This window comes from Epinephelus fuscoguttatus, linkage group LG9, assembly GCF_011397635.1.
Source record: "Epinephelus fuscoguttatus linkage group LG9, E.fuscoguttatus.final_Chr_v1".
Lineage (NCBI taxonomy): Eukaryota > Metazoa > Chordata > Actinopteri > Perciformes > Serranidae > Epinephelus > Epinephelus fuscoguttatus.
In genome coordinates, this window is record NC_064760.1 from 21,007,926 (window position 1) to 21,031,987 (window position 24,062).

General features: G+C 41.0%; 1 protein-coding gene across 5 annotated transcripts in view; it reads right to left on the minus strand.

Moving 5' to 3' along the window:
* Positions 1-24,062, minus strand: part of mid2 (midline 2) — a 251,809-nt gene that overhangs the window by 48,246 nt on the left and 179,501 nt on the right. For all 5 annotated transcript variants that reach the window (XM_049586023.1, XM_049586024.1, XM_049586022.1 and 2 more), the window contains 2 exons: positions 23,254-23,349; positions 5,500-5,607 (listed from right to left, as the gene is read on the minus strand). In XM_049586023.1, the coding sequence (XP_049441980.1) occupies positions 5,500-5,607; positions 23,254-23,349 (204 nt within the window). The remainder of the gene's footprint in view (positions 1-5,499; positions 5,608-23,253; positions 23,350-24,062) is intronic.

Here is a 24,062-nt window from a genome sequence, read left to right on the forward strand (position 1 = left end):
GTGTATGTGTGTGTGTGTGTGTGTGTGTGTGTGTGTTAGCGTCTCACCTTGTGTAAAGACACTCTCTACAGCTGAATAGTCTATTCAATCATAGCTTAAATATTGGGACGATGGGACATTCCGAGCACAGAAAAATATACCTTATTTTAGCACATAACATATTTTGTAAAATTTACACAAGGAATAAGTTAATAATAGTGAACAGAAATCTGTTCTGTGCTCAGTACCTTTATTTATGTGTTTGCTATTATCCACATAAATGCACAATAATAACCTCTCTCACTCAATTTAACTTATTTGCCCAATCAACATCCTCCATGTGCTCTCAAGTTGGCTGCTAACCCTTAAACAGTGTTACAGTGTGTGAGAAGCCTGACTCATCCTTCTCTTATAATCCTAGGACAACACAGGAGGGAGAGTGTCAGAAAATGTTGTCTGAACAACAATACCGTAATGAATGGCTTTACATAGATGGCAATATAACATCTTGATATAGAACTTAAATACGGGAAATAGGAGGCAGGTAATCGGGACATTTTAGGCTAACAATAGAGTGGTACGAGGATGACATTTTTTTGTAGGCCAACAGCGAAGTTCTTCTGTCACAAAGCCAATGGGATTTTTCAATTGGATTTTGGATTAAAATAAGCTCTGTAGCGAACAAACATTTATGCTGCTTACACGTTTTGTTCTGAAAAATAATCTTCGCAAAAGAACTCCACTTTTGTAATGCTTTTGGTGTAAATGCAATCGCCAGAAATAAAAAGCTAACGTAGGCTAAAAACAAACTACACCACAGTCACATGACTTCACATCCCCACAACAACGCTGTAAAGCCGTGTTTGGCGTGATGACCTTTACTAGTGTAACTTAGCCACTAGTTAGCAATCACTTTTTTTTTAAGACACCTTAAAGCTTTAAAATTTACGAGTGGAGTATTAACTGACAAAACATGAAAATGTCTAAGGCTTGTGTTATCCAAAGACTTTATTTCAGGCATCTAACTTAACACCCTTAGAAAAAAAGCCTGTTGACTTTGAGATGAGAGAACCAGAAGTCCAAAAATGCTAACTAATTTTCGAGTTTCGGAACACTTACTAAAGTAGCTAATTTAGCCAAGCTAGCATGTGCTTTCTGAAATAAGAAAACATAACAAATACCAAAATGAAACATTATGACCACTTGCAGGTAGTTTACACAGTTTTGGTAGCCTTAATGAAAATTTAGTCTGCAAGTTAGTCAGCACTTAATTAGCTTGAAAACTAGCTATCTTTGCAGGTAGCTAACTTCTGGCAGATAACTTAGCTACTTAAGCTGGCTGGCTAGATTTAGATATAAAACCTTTCTGAAAGGCACTGCTGATCATTCTGGGAAATATGATTATTCACTTTCTCACCAAGGGCTAAACTAAACAAATAATATGTAAAATGTTAATTAGTAAGCTTTAGATTCTCTGGTAGGCGGATTTCGTTACCAGAGCTAGGCCAGGGTAGCTGTTTCCAGTCTTTATGCTAAGCTAAACCAACCAGCTGCTGGTTCCAGTTAGGCCTACATATTAACTGTAAGCTACAGACGTGAGAACTGTTTCTAACTCTCAACAAGCAAACAAACAAACATACTCCCAAAAATGAAACTAAACAATTCCTTTAAGTAATGAGTGGCAAGATTGTGGACATGGCTAACGGAAGCTAGCTTTGGCTCTAAGTATGAAATTGGGTGTGAACAGAGGTCTTGCGTGTCAATGTCATACACTTTGCGCACCCAACTATCGACCCTAACATCCACCGTAACAGGATTTTGGTGACATAAAAATGTCATATTGTGTTCACACCAAACACGATGCAAATTTCCGCATCACATTAATTTTCAATGCTAGTATATCTTGTGTTGACTTGCTTCATACACAAAAAATAATATACGTGTGTAAAATCACGCTACTCACTTTATTCACACCATTTAATTGGCGTATTTTGCGTCATTTGCATTGTGCCCATTGCACAGCCCAGTGGGAATTAGCATCACGTCTTAACATTGACTTTTCATGTAATCCACTCCCATGAATTGTTTTAGTCGTGCCTGGTGTGAACAAAACATCACGCTTCTTTCATTCCCTCTGAGAGACAGCAGGCGTATTTGGTGTAGCCACAAGGGGTCATTGCCAGGTAATTGGAAACAGATTGTTTCACACATTTAGCCAAATTCCTGATGCTGTTGTTTTTCGGGAAAGGATGGATTATATGCCAGCTGTAACCTTGCAAACTGAGGGTAAAAATGACATAACGTCTGTTTTTAGAAATCAAGTGATTCTCTTACAACGGTAAACAGATTTGAGTTGTTAATCCTCAAATGTTCTGAAGGTGTTAAAATAGTTTTCAGAATGAAAGTCAAAGAAGGGTGGAGGACAAATAGAGTCACATGATAAAGACGCTCTTGCACAAACCAGAACATGGGAATAGTGTGTGTTTTGTTTGTACAGGGAGAGATTAGGCATGACTGCTGAGTCTCCTTAGAGAGAGAATGGGAGCACCTTGCACAGCTCTGCTCGCCATGATCACGCCTGCATAATCCTGTTATTCTGTCGCAGAGTCACCTCTGAACGCCTCCTTTCCGACACCACAGAAAAACTAGTTTTGTTGTCTGAAATGCTTAAAACGACCTACGTTTACTTGACCTCTCTTCTCCTCTAAGAAAAACATCCATTTTAACACACCCCTGATTATTTGAATTACTCAAGGTGCATTTCATTCATCTTTCTTGACCCTTAAACAGCCTCAAATATTAACACATTACCTGCAGGCTGGCATCACTCAAGAACTCCTCTGGTGTTTTATGTGTACTTCCTTTTTCCTCCATCTCCTGCATTTCACTGCTCTACCCTCTGCTAGACAGCCTTTTACAGACCCAGACTCTCAGGAGAACAAGCCTTGCTCTTTGTCTGCAATCACTGCGGACACACTCTGACACACTTGCTCTGTCTGTCTCACCCACACACACACACACACACACACACACACACACACACACACACCTACTTCAGTCCTTGTGTTCCATGTTTGGAAATCTTTCATCTCTTGACAAAGCTCTTTTGCTGCCTCAGAGGATCTTCCACAAGCACTTAAAACTTCACCTCTGGGAGGGTGAGATTTAGAGTTTGCCTCTGTCCTGAAACCCTTGGCGCTCATAGGGCAACAAACCACCCATATACACATGGGCATGTGTCCTCACAGCTGCACACGCACACATACACACACACACACACACACACACGCATCGATGTCTGTACAGTAAGTCCTGGAGCAAGTTCACAACAGTCCTCGCTGCCATCTCAGATTCTTTCCACACACTTTCAGGTTGGCTGCCTACATGTGGAAGAGGCCGTTGCTGCTCTCTTTTTCCTCGCTTGTCTATTCCATTTTTCCTAAAGCGTCCATGTGATGTGTGTTTGGGTAAACAAGCGGGCAACTACAGAGGCAGCCTTAAGAAAAAAAAAGAAAAAAAAACCAACCCTGAGAGACCTGGATGAATATATTCTGTCCGCGGCGCTGCTGCTTTTATATTCATTCTCTTGTACCAAACCACTGTTTCTCTACCAGTGGACTGTGACCCACAGCTGAGTTTCTTAAATATGTATTTGCCAATTTGGCTGCTTCAAACAGCAGTGAGACGTAACTGAATTGATGTACTATGAATGAAAATATGAATTCAATAAACCCCACATCCCACTGTTATAGACCCAAAACTGCAATACAGAGAATTATCCATAAACTTGGTATCTCTATGGAGCTGTTAGCCACCTTTAGCTCACTGTTTTTGTTTCAAGACACGTGCACATAGATGCACCATATGGTTTAGTCTCATCACTCCCATCAGTACCGTTATCGAGGGCAAACTGACTGTACATTACCTGCCAGCCCCTTCACGACACACAAAGTTAGTGACGAGCTGGTGAAGAAAGTCAAACATCTATGCAACTTTCTCAGGAGTTGGCTGAGACAGAACCAGAACTTAAACATAGCTAAATTACCTGACTTACATTCAAGTCTTTCTGCCCCTTAAAAAGATACTTTGCTGATTTTAAACCAGCTTTGTGTCATGATAACGTGGGTAGTATGTGTGGATTAACTATGGTACACTTTCCTCCATCTCACCAGCGCCCAGACCTCTTAGTTCAAATCCGCCAGATGACCTGTTTTGCGCCATCCATCAAATTTTCACTAGCTCTTAGGCTGTTGCTTGAAATACAGATCCCCCGCCACGACAGACACAAGGAGTATAGAAGCAGATCAAGAGAGAGTGTCAGCCCTCTCTCTCAAACTCACACCAAACACAGAACAAAGGGTAAGGGGCCGTGTCCACCAAAGTGTTTTTACTGAGACCGGCATGTTTTTTTAATGCTTTGCAACGGGAGCGCTGCTTATACATGCTGCGCTGCAAACGCTGCTGGTTGGGCTTTTCTTTTCTTTTTTATTTCCCCGAGTGCCAAGAGTTGGAAAATATTCAACTTTGTGTAAAGACGCCACGCTTGTCACTGGCGTTCAGTCACAGTGGATGAGGGGTATGTACCGCTAAGATAAACTGTCATGTACAAGTGCTGAACAACAACGGTGGAGGAGAAATGTGTAACATACTGTATATACATTATGTTTCCTCTCATGAAACCATGCAAACCTGCAGGTTCGTCCTTTCTCCCTGCATGTTTCAGCCTGCCCCTCATCCAAAGCAAGTAGTCTTCCTTGTGCCGACAGGTATACCTCCATGGATATTCCAAATCATAGCAGCCAGACGCAAAGCATCTGTATTCCTGAGAAGCGCCTGCCATTTTCAGCTTTGGTGGACATGGGGCTTGAAACTAAGCAGTTGTGATCAAATATAATTCAAGATGCTGTTACTGTATGTCTACTTCTCACCTAATATGTCTTCAGAAACATATTTAGTGCACTGTTTGGCTGTAATATGAGAATTTGTTTCCTGTACTTTAAAAACTAAGGCTGAAAAAACTGAGGTCAAATGGTACAACTAAGCAGCGCTGATCAAATTCAAATTCTGTTACCGCATTGCTGCTTCTCACCTAGAATGTTTTCAGAAACATATTTTAGTGCACTGTTTAACTGTAATTCGAGATCATTTGCTACCAGTTGGCCGCCATATTGTTTGCGGATGAGAAACCTGCATTACGTCACCCACCAGCGTTTATTGGTCTGGTGTGGCACAGTGCATTCTGGTAGTTGTAGGGTATTCTACTTCTTGAGCAAAAGCAAACACCACAGCCCTTTTCCTCTGTTTACCTGGTCATGTAGCACTATCAGAAGTATCTATCTGCTGCATAGACAGCCAGCTCTCATGAAAAGACCATCTTTCCAGAAATGAAATATTTCAGCTTTCAACTTGCTGAAACCACCTATCTTCACAATTCCAGCTGAATTTAAATATTCTTGTAGTAAAATCTCTCCCATGCGTCAAAAACTGAAAAAGAATAAAGGCATGCTGGGAATATTCTACCTTGGACTCTTTGATCTTCACAGCGATGACCTGTTTTCTCTGGCGGATGATCTCCACCAACTCATCACACTCCTCCACCAGCTTGGCTTCATGCATGGCTGTGTTCACCTGGAGACAGAAGCAGGTGCACATGTGAACACGAGGCTTCCTTACACACACACACTCACTAAATCACACTTACCTGGCCATATGTTAATTTTCAAACGAAAACAATGCAGTCACTTTTTCTTCCTCTGCTTGTAGAGGAAGAAGGGAGTGTTTTAATATTTCTAAATTGGCAGCCGTAACGAGTCCTATCACCACTTACATGCAGAGCACATCATTTGTTTTTCTATTTCATTATGCATTCTGCACACAAGAAAAAGCCGCCTCTAACAAGATGTGCTCCTGGATTAGAATTAGTGCGTGATGAACTGAGATAAGTGATTTTCAACTCTTTAACTGTCACTGGAAAAACGGGAAATCATTTTACAATACAAAGCCTACACTGATCCAGGGATCCTTGGAATGCGTACAATAGACGCACCAACTGGTTCACAGTGACCCATTTAGTGGGCACTGAAGGTGCTGAGAAATTTCATCTGTCATTCTCTAAAAGGTTCTGTTCCTTGCTGGAGGGAAAGTCTTAAAAGCATCGCTGCTGGATTTAAACCGCCAAGTAACACCAGTATTTTATTATACAGGAAGGCCCATAATATGCTGAGAAATTGCTGCATGAAATTCATAGAGTTACACCTTTTTTTTCTAAAACATGTTTATTTCACTCATTATGAACGAGAAATAGGCAGAGGATTGTTACAATATTCAACTCTTCATTAAAAAAGCTCCCAAAAAGAGGCCTGTGTAGACACTCATTAATTCACTGACAGAATTTGCTTACACCGCGCCGATTTAATAGATTCTGTGATTATTTTAGGACCAAAGTTGCCAAGGCAACTCATCATCAGTTCACCATCTCAGGCTAACACTAAATGAACAGCCAGCAACTTCAAACTTGTGTGGGTGGGTGTTACTCAGACACTAAGGGTGTTTGCTGAATTGGAACGCTGAGCCACGACCAACAGTTTTGCCAGTTGTAAAATACAATTATAACAACACCAAAAGCTTCCGAAAGAGCTAATGAAGGGCTTCAAATGAGAAAAGTTCAGATGTTTTGCTCCTGCTTCACTGCTGAGGGACAACTTAGAGGCTAATGGTTTACCACTGAGTTGGCTCGGGTGGCTGTTTCACCAACAAATGCAATCTGAAGGTCTGTAAACATGAACTTAAGTTAGAAACTCCTCTGAATGAGGCAAAAACTTCACTGTGTGTTATGATTGGCTACCAGAGAGAGGAACCTTATCGCTGCTGTGTCTGCTCCAAGAGTTGTACTTTATCAGGAATCCCACATACAAACTATACACTATGCTGTTGTACACTGATGTAAAGATGGAAAAAAAAAGTTCCCCTGTGCCATCTAAGATAAAGTTGCCACAAAGTTGCACTCACACAGAGTTGCAGTGAGTGTGCAACTCCGCCACAGTGATGACAGGAGTCACCATTATTTTGTCTGCGGGAGCCAATTCAGAACATCAGAAAAATCACAGATTTACTCCAGAATATACTCAGGAAGAAAAACAACCCAGCGCGATGACTGTGGGAAGCTTTCACTCAAACTGGCAGCTTCAGAAGGATCCAGAAAAGCCACACTGGAGAGGAGGAATTCCACTAACACATCAAACAGAGGCTCACCATCAATGATGGCCTTTAAGGCCACTAAAATCCACAAACAGCACCGCTGCTTTAACTGCCTCGCTCGATGCTACAGTGTTGGCTGTCACAAAACCTCTGGTGAGTGTTTTCTGCCGTGCACTGAGTGTAGCAGGAGCACTGCTACAGGAGCTGGCAAACCCAATACACCAGAGAGTACGCTGTGAGCAGAGACCCCTTCACTGCTCTCAGTAGGTGCGGTAATCTATAAGTCAGTGATGCGGTACCAAAGATCGCTTTGGTTTCAAGACTGCACTCATGAACACTTTTTAAAGGTTCAGCTCCCTCTTAGCTTTATTTTTGCTCTGTCTTCTCTGTCTCAAACTTGCGATTTTATTTCAACACCAGTCAAGACCACAATCACATTTCACTGGAGCTGTACCTCGAATAAAGACAGTTAAGTTGATTTCAGCCCCTAAACGTCTGTATTTATGTGCTTATAGGAAACAAAGGAAAATTCCCATATATGAAACTCACCTCTGTAATGCCTTTTGATTATTTTATCAAGACATTTCTCAGGTACACTTACACATACACACATATATACATTGTGGCAATAAAAGTGGTGAATGAAGAGGAATTTTTATTTGTTTTCTGTGGTTGTTATTACAGGAATGTGAATTTTTCAGATTATTTCGAGGAGTGCCTATGGTTCCACATTTTATTTTAAGTGTGTCCTGCAGTGTGGGACTCTGGTCTGGTCTTTGTCTTGATTGGCCCTACCTGGGGATCTCAGTTATAATCACTGTGTATGCACAAAACAAGTCTTGGAAAAACTTTTCCTGCAAAGGCTGTGATGTAGAAAAACAGACTTGATGGGAGAAACTTTGACCCATGCTTACGAACATTTTGGAGACAGGAAATTGGCGACGAAGACGGTGAGGTGGAAGCCTGATTGTTGAAACTGTCGATGGTGTACAACATTTTTGGCTGTTGTCTGTACGTCAATTTTTGGCATAGATCCTATGCATTGTTTTATAAATGACACCCCAGGTCCTGGTCATGACTTGATCTCGATTTCTTGACTACAACACTGCTGTGAGTGACGCAAATATTGTATTAAAATCAAAGATCACACCAGCACTGTGACGATAAGGACACAACACAGTATGTCCATTTGAAACTCAATCACGTTAAAGAGCTCCCAACTGCAGAATGAAATATACTGTAAAATAAAGGATTAAAAAAAGTCTGTATATTTTGGATTTGAAGGAGCTTCTTAAAAACTAACCGTCAGAATTAAGAACCAGAGACGTAATCTTACAAATAAAAGAGTTAATTTCACTTTTATTGCCAATCTTTGGAAGTTACGGTATCTCCTTGATTGTCTCCAGTGAGTTTTTTTCCCCCATACCATTATAGATTAACTACCTGTTGATTTAGTCTCTATTCTTTTTACCGATAAAAATAAGGTCATTTCATGTAATTTCCCGCACTCTCGTACTGAGTACAGTATGAGACTGTAAGTCCACAGAGTGATTCATCTCTTTTTGATTAGTTCCTCGACCCTAAATCTGACAGGGTTGTGACTTTGTGTCGCGCTGCAGACTATCAAACTACTTACCCCAACAACCAAGTTCCACTCATCACTCCACAAAGCTCATTACAACGCGGCGATCCACTTAAGCCTCATTATTCACACTGACACACACACACACACACACACACACACACACACACACACATACACACACAATTAATTCTGCAAAGAGCAATCTTATGACTGCAGGTTAGTAATTAAAGAGGATAAATGCTGCCGTCCAGGATCACTGTGAATTACAACTGAGCGACTTGGCAGCTCAGAGTTACGGAAACAATCTTCATCTCCGTCCTCCTCCTCTTTCACCTCGCTCAACCCCCCCCCGTCCTCGTCCTCGTCCTCTGCCAGCTCCTGACATTATTATCCACTCCCTGCTAACAAAAACACTGTCACCTACCGCGCATCTCCCTATTCATCAGGCTCCTCTGCAGGTGCACTGAAATCACAGAGCCAGCTCCATGTTAAAGTATAGGTCTATTATTGGAATATGTGAAGAACAACCGCGGCAAGATTGAAAACACTTTCAGTGTCAAACACTTTCCAGCTGCTCCTGCTATCAGAGAGGTTGTGAAAAAGAGTCAAAACACTGGCTGAGATGGACTGAGGGAAAAAAGCTGTCTGTGTGCTAATTCTAAATGCTTTAAAGTATGGTGGTTGATGCTATTTGCAAACTAATTGGGATAATTGCACTCAAATTTAACCAACAAGATCTGTCACATCTTATAAACTCATCCGGGTAACATACACACATTCTCACTGGGCTGTACATTTATCTTTACGGTAATGCAGCTGACATTTAAGAGCACCCCATTCAGTATCATCCACTCATTATCTGATGAGGCCACAATAATAACATCAAATAGAATAAAAAAACATCACAGACATGTGTTGGCATCAGCAGTTATAATTATACTCTATTAAGACAGAAAATGAAATGCAGGCATAATTAGCAAGTGAATAGTATTAAATAAGCCCATCTAGACCATTATGATTACAATGCAGCACACAGAGTGTGATCTGACAGCAGAATCATTAAATCCAAAAAGTTGTCCATTACCAAATCAGGAAGACTTCACCCTGTCTTCCACCTCTGCAGGGTTACATTAGGAACATATGCTCTCGCACATCATTAGAGCTGAATTCAGCTCTGCATTGTGTCAAGATTAAATTTATCCCTCATATTTTTACACTGTGAAAATGAGTGCTGTATTACTTACAAGCTGAAATGAAATAAAAATGAGCTGTATAGCCAAAAACTAATAATAATTCTGGCTTCAAATGACTGTCAGTCACCATTCACCACCCACTCTGTGCTGTTTCAGCAAAGAGCGACGTGACTGATGTGTGTGGCCAAGCCGAGTCATTCAGATGTTGTTGATCACACGGAGGTGGGCTGAAGTCCAAATTAGGAGGCGAGTCTGAAATCCCCCTGGTATTGTGATTTAACATTGTCATCTCTCACTGTTCTGTGATTCTAAGAAAATCTGTTGACTCCAGATAGATGAACTGAACTCTGTGTGCATGTGTGTGTGTGTGTGTGTGTGTGTGTGTGTGTTTGAGTTTTAATGATACAGCAATGCTCATTCAATTCCGATAAAGCTTTGTGTATTTGTCACAGTAATAACATCACAAACCCTGGCGAACAATGCTGAATTACCCACTCACTCCGACATGACAAATCCCAATTTATTTTCCTAAACTGTGCATCTTTACAAACTTGTGTTGTGTGAACAAGCATTGATAAAGTTTTCATTCATAACAACTACTGCAGGTGTACAAAGTTATTCACAGATGTCTATCAACATACAACAAATTTGCTATAATGGTAAAATAAAACCTTGGATTTGAGTATAGACAGAAGAAGATCGTTCATGATGTGACATCAATTCGGTTGTGGTTTCAACACAATCACACCCCTGCTGTCTGAGGTATCATGTTTGTAGTATGACGGTTTAAACACTCCAGTGATATGTAACTTAAGATAACTGTTTTAATACTTATTTTGGGGCATTTTTTGCTTTTATTAAATAGCTGAACATAGACAATAGATAATGAATAAATGCCACACAACAAAGTTCTGCATTGATGGGCATTAATGTGCTAAAAGAGCTTAACCAGGCTCATATTTTTGGTGAACAGTGAACTGAACACACCAGTTTGCAACATGAGTTTCAGTCACTCTCAGGACAGTTAACAACAAGGATTTATGGCATCCATTTTGGCAACAAAACACCACCATCCCTAGTGCTAATGGCATGTCAGAAAACATAGCCACCAGAACTCCTGAAGCCAGTTCATATCTACAGTATATTTAAATTACTTTTATGAACACATCAGTCCAGATTCCAACAGAAAAATGTCACGTTTATGCATAGTGTGCCTGCTGGCTATTGAAAACAAAGCCGAACGTCAGTTGCTGCTAATTATGTCCTGCTAGTGTTGCACTTTTGTTCCATATGGAAATATATCACTACTGCCTCTAGTGCTTTTAAAAATTCTGTCCTTTTATATTGCATCAACTTTGCCTGAATTTTCAACACTGAGTTGCACATTTGATGATCATTAAATTCTTATGACTAAAAAATCATGGGTAAAATCATTCTTTGTTGATGTGTTTAAATACGTCTTTTAAAATGTATGCCCTGTTTTCTTTCTCTTTTTTGTGTTTTTGTGTCGTCTTGTTTTGTTTTTTGTTTGTATTTTTGTTTGTTTTTTTGTGATTTGTTTCATTTTAGGCAGCCTTGAGTAACATCTTGGCCAACGGACGACAGATGGAAAGTAGTCTTTTGACTAATTCTGGCATTTTTATAATGTGTGTATTTATCAATTTGCACTGTCCCGTCTTAAAGAAAGGAAAGGAAAGGAAAGGAAACTAAACTAAATGAAAGCAACTCAACTCAACTCAACTCAACTCAACTTAACTCAACCAAAGCTACATTAACAACAAATTTGAAACGACACATCAAGGTGAAGCATCAGATCAGTTTTGGAAACACACAAGATCACAAGATTTTATTCATTAAAATAAAGCAAACAAACAAACAAACAAAAAACAGAATTGAAAATGAATGGATATTGATTTTTTTTTTTTTTAGGGTTCAAAACTCATATTGTGAACTATGAACGATACATAGTTAATTATAATCCATGTCAACTAAACTTTAAACCCGCTCTTATGAAGTGAGAACATGTATAACGCTGCCCAGCCACACGTGAATTAGGGATTCATGATTGGCGCCTTAACTCCTCGGCCGCAACACAGATCATTTCTATTAATCTATTGTCACACTGGGAACTGCCCATTGGTCCGACTTCCCATTGTTCCGACCATATTAAACCCATTGTTCGGAAGTCCCGTTGTTCCGAAATCATCATGGTGCCCTGTGGTTAAGGTCTGGTTAGGTGTAGGCACAAAAACCACTTGGTTAGGGTCAGGAAAAGATCATGGTGTGGGTTAAAATGAAAAAGAAAGTGACAAACTCATAAGCTGTGAGCCTGCTTCGCCTCAAGCCTTTCCCAGCTGACCCAGAGCCGGTCGCGATGCACCATCAAAGCAGAAATATGCCCGCCGGGAGCCGTTCAGCACCGTGGACCGTCGGACTAATGGGATGTCGGACCAATGGGCTGTCGGACCAATGACATGGACCTGTCACACTGAGGCTGCTGGTGATTCAATCTAAGCTTCAATTGACTTTCAGCAGCAATGCGTCATGATGCCATGAACATATAATGTTTTACAAGACACTGTTATACTGTTCATACTGTGAATTTAAGTTTCTAAGCAAACTGTAATTAAAACCTATAGTGACAATGCACTGAGCATTATTTATTCAGTTGTAATTTTGCATACATTTGCCATATTGTGGTTCATCAATATTGCAAACAAACTGCCCTGCCCTACGGCACACCCACCAACTACAGCATGTGGACATCCGGTGGCTCCAACTGCACACAACAAGCACAGACAGCTGAACAATGTACGGCTCCCAAAATGACCCACTCCGGCCAAAGTGGCTGTGATTCAAAGTTAGTGAGGACTAGTCCAGGTTCGGAACAGCTGTTAACCTTTCGCTGACACCAAAACCTTCACATCTTGAATCAATTCTGTTCTCATTCCACTCCCATCAGCCTCTCCTGCCTCCTATCCCACTTTACTTTTGTCCACTTCTTTCTATTATAGCTCTGGTCCCCATTCTGTCGGCTCCTCACTGACCACTTCAATTTCTCTCTCGCCACACCTCCCCTCCACTCGTCTCACCGCTGTCTCTCAGGCATGATCTCCTCAAACAGATGCAAGGATTCAGTGTGACAGCTTTATCTCTGACGCTGTCCCCGGATTCTGGGACAGTTCCCTGAGATTTATGACACCCGAGTGGCACCTAGCTCTAAAACAGGGAAGAGCGGCTTTATGGATGGAGTAAAAGAAACTACCAGACATTTATCAAGGATGTTATGTCACAAAGAGGTGATAATTGGAAATGCTTCACTGACAATGATTTTAAAGAATGGCTTTTAAGACCAAGTGTTCGTGTAAACTTTTATATGCTCACAGATTTACCTACATAACATTAATCACAGATTAATCATCATGGATATTATCCTAGATGATAAAATATATGTTTGTAGATAAACCTGGACAGCCATGTCGAAGGAGTCAATGGATTTGTGTCTGCTGTCAGTCGGTCCACCACTTTGGTTCAGGCTGAAATATCTCAGCAACTATTAAAAGAATTGCCATGAAATTCTGCATCCATGGTGCCCAGAGGATGAACCCTAAGGACTTTGGTGATCCCCTGACTTTTCCTCTAGCGCCACTAAAGATCGGAACATTTACAAGATAAACTGCATCACATTTTGTACAGACATTCATAGTTCTCAGACAATGTCGTCTAAAGACTTTGATGATCCTCTGACATGTTTAAACATGTTTTATTGTCTGTACCAAGGGTACGTACAGACTTTGGCAAGCAAGCATTTATTTATGCAGCTCCTTATATGTGGAGTCTTCTGCAGAGAGACTTAAAGTTGCACTCTTTGGTTCCTTTTGGCTGTGTCAAAGCACTGTTTCAGGATGTTTTTGTGCACAATCTTCTGTATGCCAATGTCACATTGTGGGTTAGCTGGTCATTGTAATTATGTGTAGTTGACCTTTTTGCGATTTTATGGTTCACTTCTTGTATACATTATCGTACTTCTTGGCTTTTCCTTGTAGTGATCTTATTTTGTGTTTCATATTCCTTGTTTTAGAGCTGTATATTTTTATTCTGTATTCTTGTTCTATGTTATTCTCTGTCTGTAACTTACACTGCAGCCTGTCTTGGCCAGATCTTTAATTCCAAGAGGTTTTTCTGGTCAAATAAAGGCTAAATAAAAAATGTGAAAAATCAAATATTAATTTTGATCACTATTTTCACCTCACATGATTAAATGAACACCATAAATTGATACTGATGTTGAAAATGTGCTTTACGCTCATAGAAAAGTCAGCTGCATATGCAATCAAGCGCTTCTCAAACTAGCAGCCATGGCAGCTGTCATGCCGCTGTGCACACACCCTGCAGCGTCAGCCTTTGAAAAACTTTCCTGAACATTGCAACAACATTGGCCAACTGTTCAGAGTAGAGAAGAAGAGTATTATACCACAGAAATTAGACGGGCAAAACGAAACTCAAACGTTTAGAGCAGAAGGCAAAGAGCTAGTCCCTCTGTGCCGATCATCATCTGCTGTTTGGAAATGTTTTGGATCTAGAGTGCATGAGACTTGTATTGGCGCTGCAAAGCAACACAGCTTACTTGCTGTCCCAAAGACGCACTCAATAACCATTTGGCCAAAGATGTGTGTCTGATAACACTAATAATATTTCTTCTAGGAGATGCACTGAATTCTGTCTGTCCTGGACAAGAAGAACAAGAGGGATTCCTCCTCAGTTGCTCTTCCTGTAGTCTCGCCACCAGACAATCAGAGATCTCCGCCTTCTGATAGCCTGGGTTCACTCCTTTCTAAAGTGTGTTTAACACACCGGAGAAAACAGCCGGCAACAAAGCAACGCCTCTTGTATTTTTTAAAAGGACACGCCCTCCCGGAAATGTACGCTCCACCTTTTCTCGTCCGCAAGGAAACAAACACACAGAGAGCTTGAAAATGGATGCTGAGAGATTTAACTCCGTTTTATCAAACGTGTGCTCAGTCCACAAGATTGTGGAAATGAAGGACTTACAGCGACTTGAGCCATTTTGTACCGCTACACGTGTTTCTAGTGGGACTATGTTTACGAACACAAGAGTTCAGTGAGCCACCGAAGGACCCCCCTGCAGATTTACTATTGGTTCTGCAAGGTAGGGAGTTTTTTTAAACTCTGAAATTGTATCCGCAACACAATCCGCAACTCCCTGATAACACAAAATCAGGGAGAAAGTCATCAGTCTTTAGTTAAGCAAAGCGTCTAAAGACTGACTTGTGAGTCTACTCTGAGGCAAATTGTGATTCGTGATATTGGGCCAGTCTTATTTTAATGCAATGATTTGTTAATAAGCAGGAATGTAGCACAATATGAAAGTTAAAGCAGTGCTCTGTTTATTTAAACATTTAAGTGCAATAAAAATATTTTGTCCTGAAAAATCAATATAAATCATGATAAATGACATTTCCACCAGCATCAGTTGCACTTCATGTTTAGAGGTAATAATCAAATGTCAGCATGCCAAATGCTACGCTAAGATGATGAACATGGTGAACATCATACCTGCTGAACCTGAGCATATCAGCATGCTTCTGTTATCATTTGGCTTAAAGCATCGCTGCCCTTTCATTAAAATAAATGGACTTGACAGATGGAGGGAGGACATAAAAACTTTACACAAAAACTGAGAAATTTATAGATTTGCAAATGAAAACGTGGCGTGGCTATCTGTTAAAAGCACAACACACAATAACAATTTTATAAAGGCGAGAGTTTTATTTCATTACATGCCATTATCCCGCTGCACTGATGTCCTCATCTGTGGCTGAAAGCGGAGCCGCAAATGGCTTTAGAAATATAGCAAAGACAAACAACATCAGCAGACTCTTCGATCTCACTGATACTCAGGTAGAAAAGTAAAGAAAGGCGAGATGAGACCTGATACAAAGGATTAGACAGCATTACAGTCTTCTCCACACAGCTGATTCTTATTCAGCACACAGTGGGATCAGCTTCAGTGTACATAAACCTAGACAGGTCTGGCTAATGACTTACAGCTCAATGTTGAATCAGTAGACATACATGTCTGAGCATTAAAACCCACTGGGCTTCAGTCTGATGCCATTCTTTCCTTTTTCCATCAGTCCTAATACGCACACACTTACAACCTTATCAGTGAGCTAATTTAGTTTCCTCCCAGCTGGCAACACAATTCCAGGGGTTGGAAAAAGCTGGCTGCTGCTTTGACTGCTACCTCAAACAATGCTTACTCCACATTAGCTGCGTCTGGATGATGAGTTCCCCACCGGGAGACACAGTGTATGAGCGAGGCGACATACGCTTACTAGTTAGTGCCCTCATTAAAAAGCTGCCAAAGAACACGCCTTGTCACAACACAATCTGTGTTTCAGGCGGGTTAGCTGAACCACAAACACAGAGCGCGAGAGCGAGATAAAGTGGGACGGAGCCAGATGGAAAGGCAGAAAATCTGATCAACTGTCAAGTTTCGAGACGAATTCAGAGGAGAGAGATGTTAAACGCAACATCAAGAACTTCGCAACACTGACAAAGTTCCAAGTCTCCAGTGCACAGGCCTTGTAGGAGCTATTATGTAAGTATGAAAGAGGAGGCTCCCTGGGAATTAAATGAAAATCTCCCTTAAAACTTGTACAGTGGCATTAAAAAAAAAAAAATAATAAAAAATTGAGAGCATCCTTTGAGGTGTCCATTTGAACAAGAGGGGGAACTTCGGCTGCTACAAAATGGTGGCTGGTGTGAAATCAGGACATAATAAAAACTTTGTTCATGAAGTTGTGCCACATACTTTTGAGAAAAAAAGCAATGAGGCGACGAACATGAGGCAACACATGCACACAGATAAAAGCTAGCTGACTATTATGAGAGAGGAAAGAAGACAGTGACTGTTTACATGCAAAAAATATTCTGTTTGTTTTGCCCTTATTCTGAAAAAGAATATCTTTACAAAGCTGGTCATTAGGAAAATAAAAATGAATATGAATACTCCTGTTTACATGCAGCGGTGCAACCAAGAGACGTGTCCACACTCCAGTTTTAGCCTCCTCACACTGGCTCCCAGTGTGTTTTAGAATAAATTTTAAGATTTTACTGATTACATTCGGGCGGCACGGTGATGTGGTGGTTAGCACTCTCGCCTCACAGCAAGAGGGTTGCCGGTTCGATCCCGGGCGTGGGAGCCCTTCTGTGTGGAGTTTGCATGTTCTCCCCATGTCAGCGTGGGTTCTCTCCGGGCACTCCGGCTTCCTCCCACAGTCCAAAGACATGCAGATTGGGGACTAGGTTAATTGATAACTCTAAATTGTCCGTAGGTGTGAATGTGAGCGTGAATGGTTGTTTGTCTCTATGTGTCAGCCCTGCGATAGTCTGGCGACCTGTCCGATGTCAGCTGGGATAGGCTCCAGCCCCCCCGCGACCCTCAAGAGGATGAAGCGGTTAAAAGATGAATGAATGAATGAATGAATGAATGATTACATTCAAGGCTCTTCATGGTCTCTCTCCTATCTGTATCGCCGACCTTTACTGCCGTACACGCCAGGACATACTTTGAGGTCCTTGGGCAAAGGTGTTTCCTCTGTTCTAGAGGTCCAGCTGAAAACTAAAGGGGCCAGAGCGTTTGCTGTCAGGGCCCCGAGGCTCTGGAACAATCTGCCCGAGGAAATCAGGTCGGCCAAGTCAGTGATCTCTTTCAAATCCCTTCTTAAAACAGATTTTTATCGGAGAGCCTTTGCTGATTTTACTTGAGTTTTGAGTTCATTTAGACTCTTATTTCTTCAGTTTTAAACATACCGTAGTGTTTTTATCAGTTCTTTAAAAAGTCGGTTTTGAAAAGCGCTTTAAAAATAAATATTATTATTATTATATTCTCTAAAGGTCTAGTGCAGGGATGTCAAACTCACTTTAGTTCAGGGGCCACATACAGCCCAATTTGGTCTCAAGTGGGCCGAACCAGTACAACCACTGCATAACAACCTATAATTAGCAACCCCTTCAATTTTTTTCCCCATTTCTTTTAGTGTGAAGAAACTGAAAACTTCATCCATAGATTTACAAAACAAATATTCATCAAGAGCAAATTCAACAGTATGTCTAGTAGTAGTTTTTCCACATTCAGTCTTCTACTCTACTTTAATTACATCACATGGATTTTCCACTACAGTGGAAGCTCCTGAAGAGGCAGGTTAAGTCACCCCCTGCCTTAAAAACCATTTCCAATCTGAAGTTTTGTTAGTAGCTACTCACTGTTTGAATTGCTGAAACCTCTCAGCCTTCACATGTGCATCAACATTAGGTGTGCAAAGTCATCTAGAGGGCTGGATTGGACCCTTTGGCGGGCTGGTTTTGGCCCCTGGGCCGTGTGTTTGACACTCCTGGTCTAGTGTGTGGGATTTTGTGGCATTTAGCAAGGGGTTGCAGAACTGAAACTTATCCCATGTACAAAGCATGTAGGGGAACTACAGTAGCTGACTTACTCTACTGTACCTAGAGCCAGTGTTTGATTTGTTTGTTCTGGATGACTGTAGAACAACATGGCAGACTCTGTGTAAGAGGACCTGCTCTGTTTGTAGATAAAATGGCTCATTCTAAGGCAACAAAATCAACCACTCTTGTTTTAAGGTGTTCATAAACTATTGAAAACATAGATATGAATATTATATACCTTGGCTGTGTTTCGCCTTTAAACCTGAAATGTGGACTTTTCTTTTGGGCATGTATCTCTGCCTCGGCCTTGCAAACTGGTGGCTGGTTGGTTTTTTGTACAACACACAAGCTGACTGTAAACAGGCAAGAGGCCGTGAGTTGCATACTGTGGTAAAACACCCAAAAGACATGCATATTCCAAAGCAATGCCCAAATAATGCTCCTGGACAGGTGTTGCCAATTGCCGTTTTGCTACAAACACTAAACACAGGGCATCTGGTTCTTGTGCATGAATGTGCATTTCTAAGGCGACTGTGATGTTCATATCAAATACACTATAAAACCTGAAATAATATCATATCCCACATGTCTTAATCAGAAAATGCTACATTTGGAGAAGGCCTAATTCAGAATAAACAAACAGAATAAGCTGTTCACATGACCTGCATCAAATTCAGAATATTACTGCATTAAGAATTAAAGTGGAATATTAGCGCACATGTAAACATATTCATTTATGTGCAGGAGGTGGGTTACACCAAGTCAGCACATATGACATATTTGGAGTGTTAAAACAGTCTGTAATTGAGACAAACAGCGAGCAGGTATCATGGAGCATATTTGCAGGGCTGTGAGTATCATCTCCGCCTTTGCTTTGGCTCTACATTTAGTTTCAGTTGCCATTGTATCAACATCTATTCAATATCAAAGTGTTTTCTGGGGGGAAATGCTCTTTGCCAAACAGCCTCACTGAGTGCCTCTTCTCTGCTGCCTATTAATATCCAGCCAGCTATCTGGCATTGACTGGATAACAGTGAAGTGTGTTAGCTCAACAGCAATCACTGCAAATGCTCAAGAATCACACCATTCCCTCAATTTTTTTCAAGCATGCTGAACATTATTCTGCATGTCATTAAGTGCAGCGACAGCTTTAACCATCCTACACCAAATATTGCGATAAGGAGGGAGGCCTCCCAAGAAAGAAACACATCCTACACATCATCAAGTCAACTCATCTTTTCCCTAAGACTGTAGAGAAGATAACTCCCCAAAGAGAACCCCAGAGAACAGCGCTGCATCGCTGCTGTGCGCGCTGACACACTGAAAGCTGACTCACTCTGTGTTTGATCATATCTTCGGCACCAATACAATATGATGCAAACAAGGAGGAGAGGAAACCAGGTCATGCTCAAAGCCCTTCAGAGATTTCTCACTTTGTGCACACACTTCTCTCACTCCACCAAACCTCTCTTTTTTTTAAAAAAAAAAAATTCCCTGTCTGTCTTGTATTGCATTATTGCAGAGCGTTTTTTTTTTCTCTGCACAGTGCCTGTTTCAGTCACAGAGATCATTGGCTGTCACACTAACGCTCACATCCTCTGCCTCTGTTTGCCCTCTCAACCCTGCTCTCTCATCCTTTTATCTTCCCTTTTCCGTTTGCACTTTCCTCTCCTAACAATTCCATCTTCTCCTCCTCATTTGTCTTCCTTTCCCCTCTCCTTTCCTCTGCTCTAAAGAGCTGCATTAATGTGAAACTCACCTGAGAACATTAAACTCCCTCACTCCTCACGTTAATAATTAAACTAGCCTCTCGACATTGCCATCACGCAGGAGAGTAACTCCGAATGGGTTCAACAAGGGCGGGAAAACATATAGTTTCTTTTAATAATTTGCTTAAGAGTCAATGGAGCATGTTCAAACCCCACGCTATCGCTCCTCATTTTCCTTTTGATGAATAAGTGATGAGGTTCTGCTGTTGTTGTTGGCACAACATTGGTATGCAGACAGAGACAATATAAAGACAGACTTTTTTTCTCTCTCACTCTTTCTCTCTCCATGCGTTGCTGACGAACAGTTTGTCTGTACCTAATGAATCACGCAGCGATCATTTAATTTTGATTGGGTGAGCGGCTGCATGAATTGTTGTTCATGGACCTCGGAGTGACTCCGAGAAAATGGAGTCAGGCCCGCCTAATAAGAAAATGAACCGCACGCAGAGTGATGGCGGCACCAAAGTGCATTTGTCCTCTGCGGCCATTAATGTCAACTCTCACAAGAGAAATGATGGCGTTTATTAAGAGCGTGTGCGTCAAGACAGAAAGTATGCGCTTGTGTGTGTGTGTTTGTGCATGCACATGTTAGCGATGCAGCACAAACAACACTTGGCTAAGCATCAGTACTCTCTGGCTGGATTCACACAGTACCTCCATTAAATCACAACGTGTGCCCGAGTAGAAGAGGTCAGCGGTGACTGGCTGAGGTATATTATTCTGCAGACAGGTATGGGTTCATGCTAGGACTCCTCCAAGGTTGTCACTAACTTGAAGTGTCTGAGCTGTGAAACACTGCCGGCTTGTGACAAGTCAAATAAAGTTTCTACTTGGAAGATATATGCCATTTCACAGATAATCTTATCTGCTTTGACTCGGGAGCATAAATTTCTTGTGTGAGCGGCTCCGGCGGGATTTAAACTGTTGCCTGTTTCAACAGTAACTCATCCCAAAAATCATATTCAGTGCAGTGAAATGCATGAAAACTAAATCTCGCTGTATTATAAGACGCAGTTGAAACAATGACCTTGAAGAGGCACACAGTTAAAGCATCACATTAAGCTGTTTGCACCTTGAAAGTATGGAATATTTGCACAAGTGCTTGTGGTAGTAGCTGTGCCCACGGTGGAGTGGTCATTCTAATGTTTGAAGTCGTCTGAATTACATAACTGCCCCTTTAAACAGCATGAGAGTGGATGGTTGCTGAGAGCTACTCCAGCTCATGCTTTGTTCTTGAGTCATAGTTTGAGTCAGATTGTCTGGAGAGCTACCATCGGCAACATACAAGAGGTCACCGAGAGCCTAAGTGGTATCTGGTATCTGTCGTATCCATGGCAGTGCGTTGCATCAGTCGCCGGATCAAATGACACATAACAAGATCAATCTACATAAACACATTTCTCTGAAAGAGATTTTAAAGATACATTTAAGCCATTATTAACATGTCTGTTTGGTCTGTTTTATGTAGTTTTCTCTCGTCTTTGGCTTCAAAGTAATAATTTTTTAAGATTAATAATTGTCTGAAAACAGAGCTACACTACTGACCTTTTATGAACCAGCAACAGGGAACTGAAATTCACTTTTTAAGTCTTGAGACAAATCAATATTTGATCAGTAGCTAGTGAAAGGGAACTGAAAGAATGGAGTGCAGATTTTATTGCTGGCACACAACCAAAACCATGAGCCAAGAGGAGTGAGAGAACAGATAAGGAAAGCGAGAAGAAAGAAAGAAAGAAAGAAAGAAAGAAAGAAAGAAAAATAAATTATAAAGTCCAATTTCAACCACCGTGCTTCTTCAATCAGAAACGTTCCAGAGTCAGAAACAAAGTGCGAGGAGTGTGGCATTAGAGCAGTCACAAATAGCAAAGGCAGTAAACTGTATACAATCAATAACAGTGACAGGCTCGGAGGCGTTTATGGTTTCTCTGTTCAAGAGAGGGAGGAAATTCATGCAGGTTAAAGCCTCAAACTTTCTTATGTCCTGCATGGGTCAGCAAACAAAACAACTGAAACAATTCTTTTGTGATTGTTTTTGAAGCTTGACACTAAGTGCTGGATGAGGGACTACATCTGCTTCGTGGATGGTAAGTCTGACAACATACACTTGGAATCAAGGGGTAGTTCTTGTGGTTTCAAGAACTCCTCTTTCATTTCAGGCGTCTAGTCAAGGTTCCCTCATCAAGACACTGAAGCTACCCTAACTCCATGGCTGCCATTACGTGTCTGACTGCACATGAACACAACGAAAATGCTATAGCCGACGTTCAACCTGCACATATGTTCTGCACAAATGTGAGAGGAAATAACTAACACATACCATATGAAACGTTTCTGCTTAAGAGCTCAGTGGCTAAAGAAAAACAATCTTACCTTATGTACCAACAACTTTGTTTTGGCTGCCAACCAGAGTGGCTTTATTCAAATTTCAATGTCCCTGACATCAATTCAGCATATTAAATGTACTTATTCAGCATACTGAATTGGCCAAAAAAAAAAAAGCAGACAAATCTGCAGCACAGCCCGTCAATGAAAGGAATACTGATTGGCTGTTCAGCTGGCACAAGAGAAGAGAAACAGAAGTGAGGAAAGTAAACAAAGAGCTGAAGTCAAGAGGGAGTGAGACCAAAACAAACTTGCTACATAAAGTAAGATTATTTCTTGTGATGCTTGTGCTAGTCTTCACTGTTGCACAATTAATGTGGTTTGTTTCCTCAACATTGGATTGTGTTTATAATGCGCTAACTGATGTCAAGACGGTTTCCCTTTTTAAATGAGGAGTACAGACTGCTGTTGTCTGCTGGTGTGGAGAGTTATTTTCTCTCACTCAGGTGCAGAACACATGTGCTGGTTCGACCGTTGGCTGTAGTCTTTGCGGCATTTTCATGTGCAACTTTTTCAGCCAAGACAGGATGATATCAGGCGACACAGCAGGGGGCTTTTGTCACTGCTAGCTCTCTGAAGTTAGTTTGGTGTGTCTGGGCCTTTAGAGTGACAGTTATGACTAATTAAACCTGCAATCCTGTAACTTAAGACACAGACACAAAGATATGTTGTGTACCTCAACCTGTTGACAGATCTGGATGAGCTTTGCCATTTGGTTCTCCAGTTCACTGTTCCTCTTCACCAGGTTGGTCAGGTTGTTTTCCAGGGTTTGCTGTTAGGAGGGAGCAGGGACAGGGAGATGAGGCCAGACATTAGCACATATATATATATAGAGTGTGCAGAATGTGCATTGATCAGACAAGTCAGGTTGTGGAGGCCACAATGTTACTCTGTATTTAAATTTTATATGGCTGATATTAAATATAAAACACTGGCCAAAACCTAATGGATTATTACCAACTGACCTGCCAGTAAACATGTTGGCATTGTATGTTTCTGTTATTTATTAGCGGATATTTTGAAACTTGCTAAGGGAACATATTCCTGGTTTGCAGAAACGAACCATGCCAACATTTTCCTCTGGTAACTGGGCTGAAAAATGATTATAATTTCTTAACATGCAATTGTAACTTTTCATTAAACAAAAAATAAATAAGACATTTTCTATTATAGGAATGTGGCGGCAACATGCCATAGTATGTGATGTCTTTGGTAGTCTGTGATATCAGTGTCCTGTTATCAACCTCATACCACCCATGTAAAAATTCACATGTATATAAATACATTTTTACAGTTAAACTGAAAAGCAGGATTGTAAGTGTGAAAGTCCTACACTGTAAGGCTGTGCTGTAACCCTGAAAATCAAATGGCATTAAAAGGAATTACAGACATGAATTATTATTAGAGATTATTCATTTACATGCATCTTTTTGGGTCAGCTACAATACAGAAATTATGTTAAGTAGTGTGATACTAAATAAACGG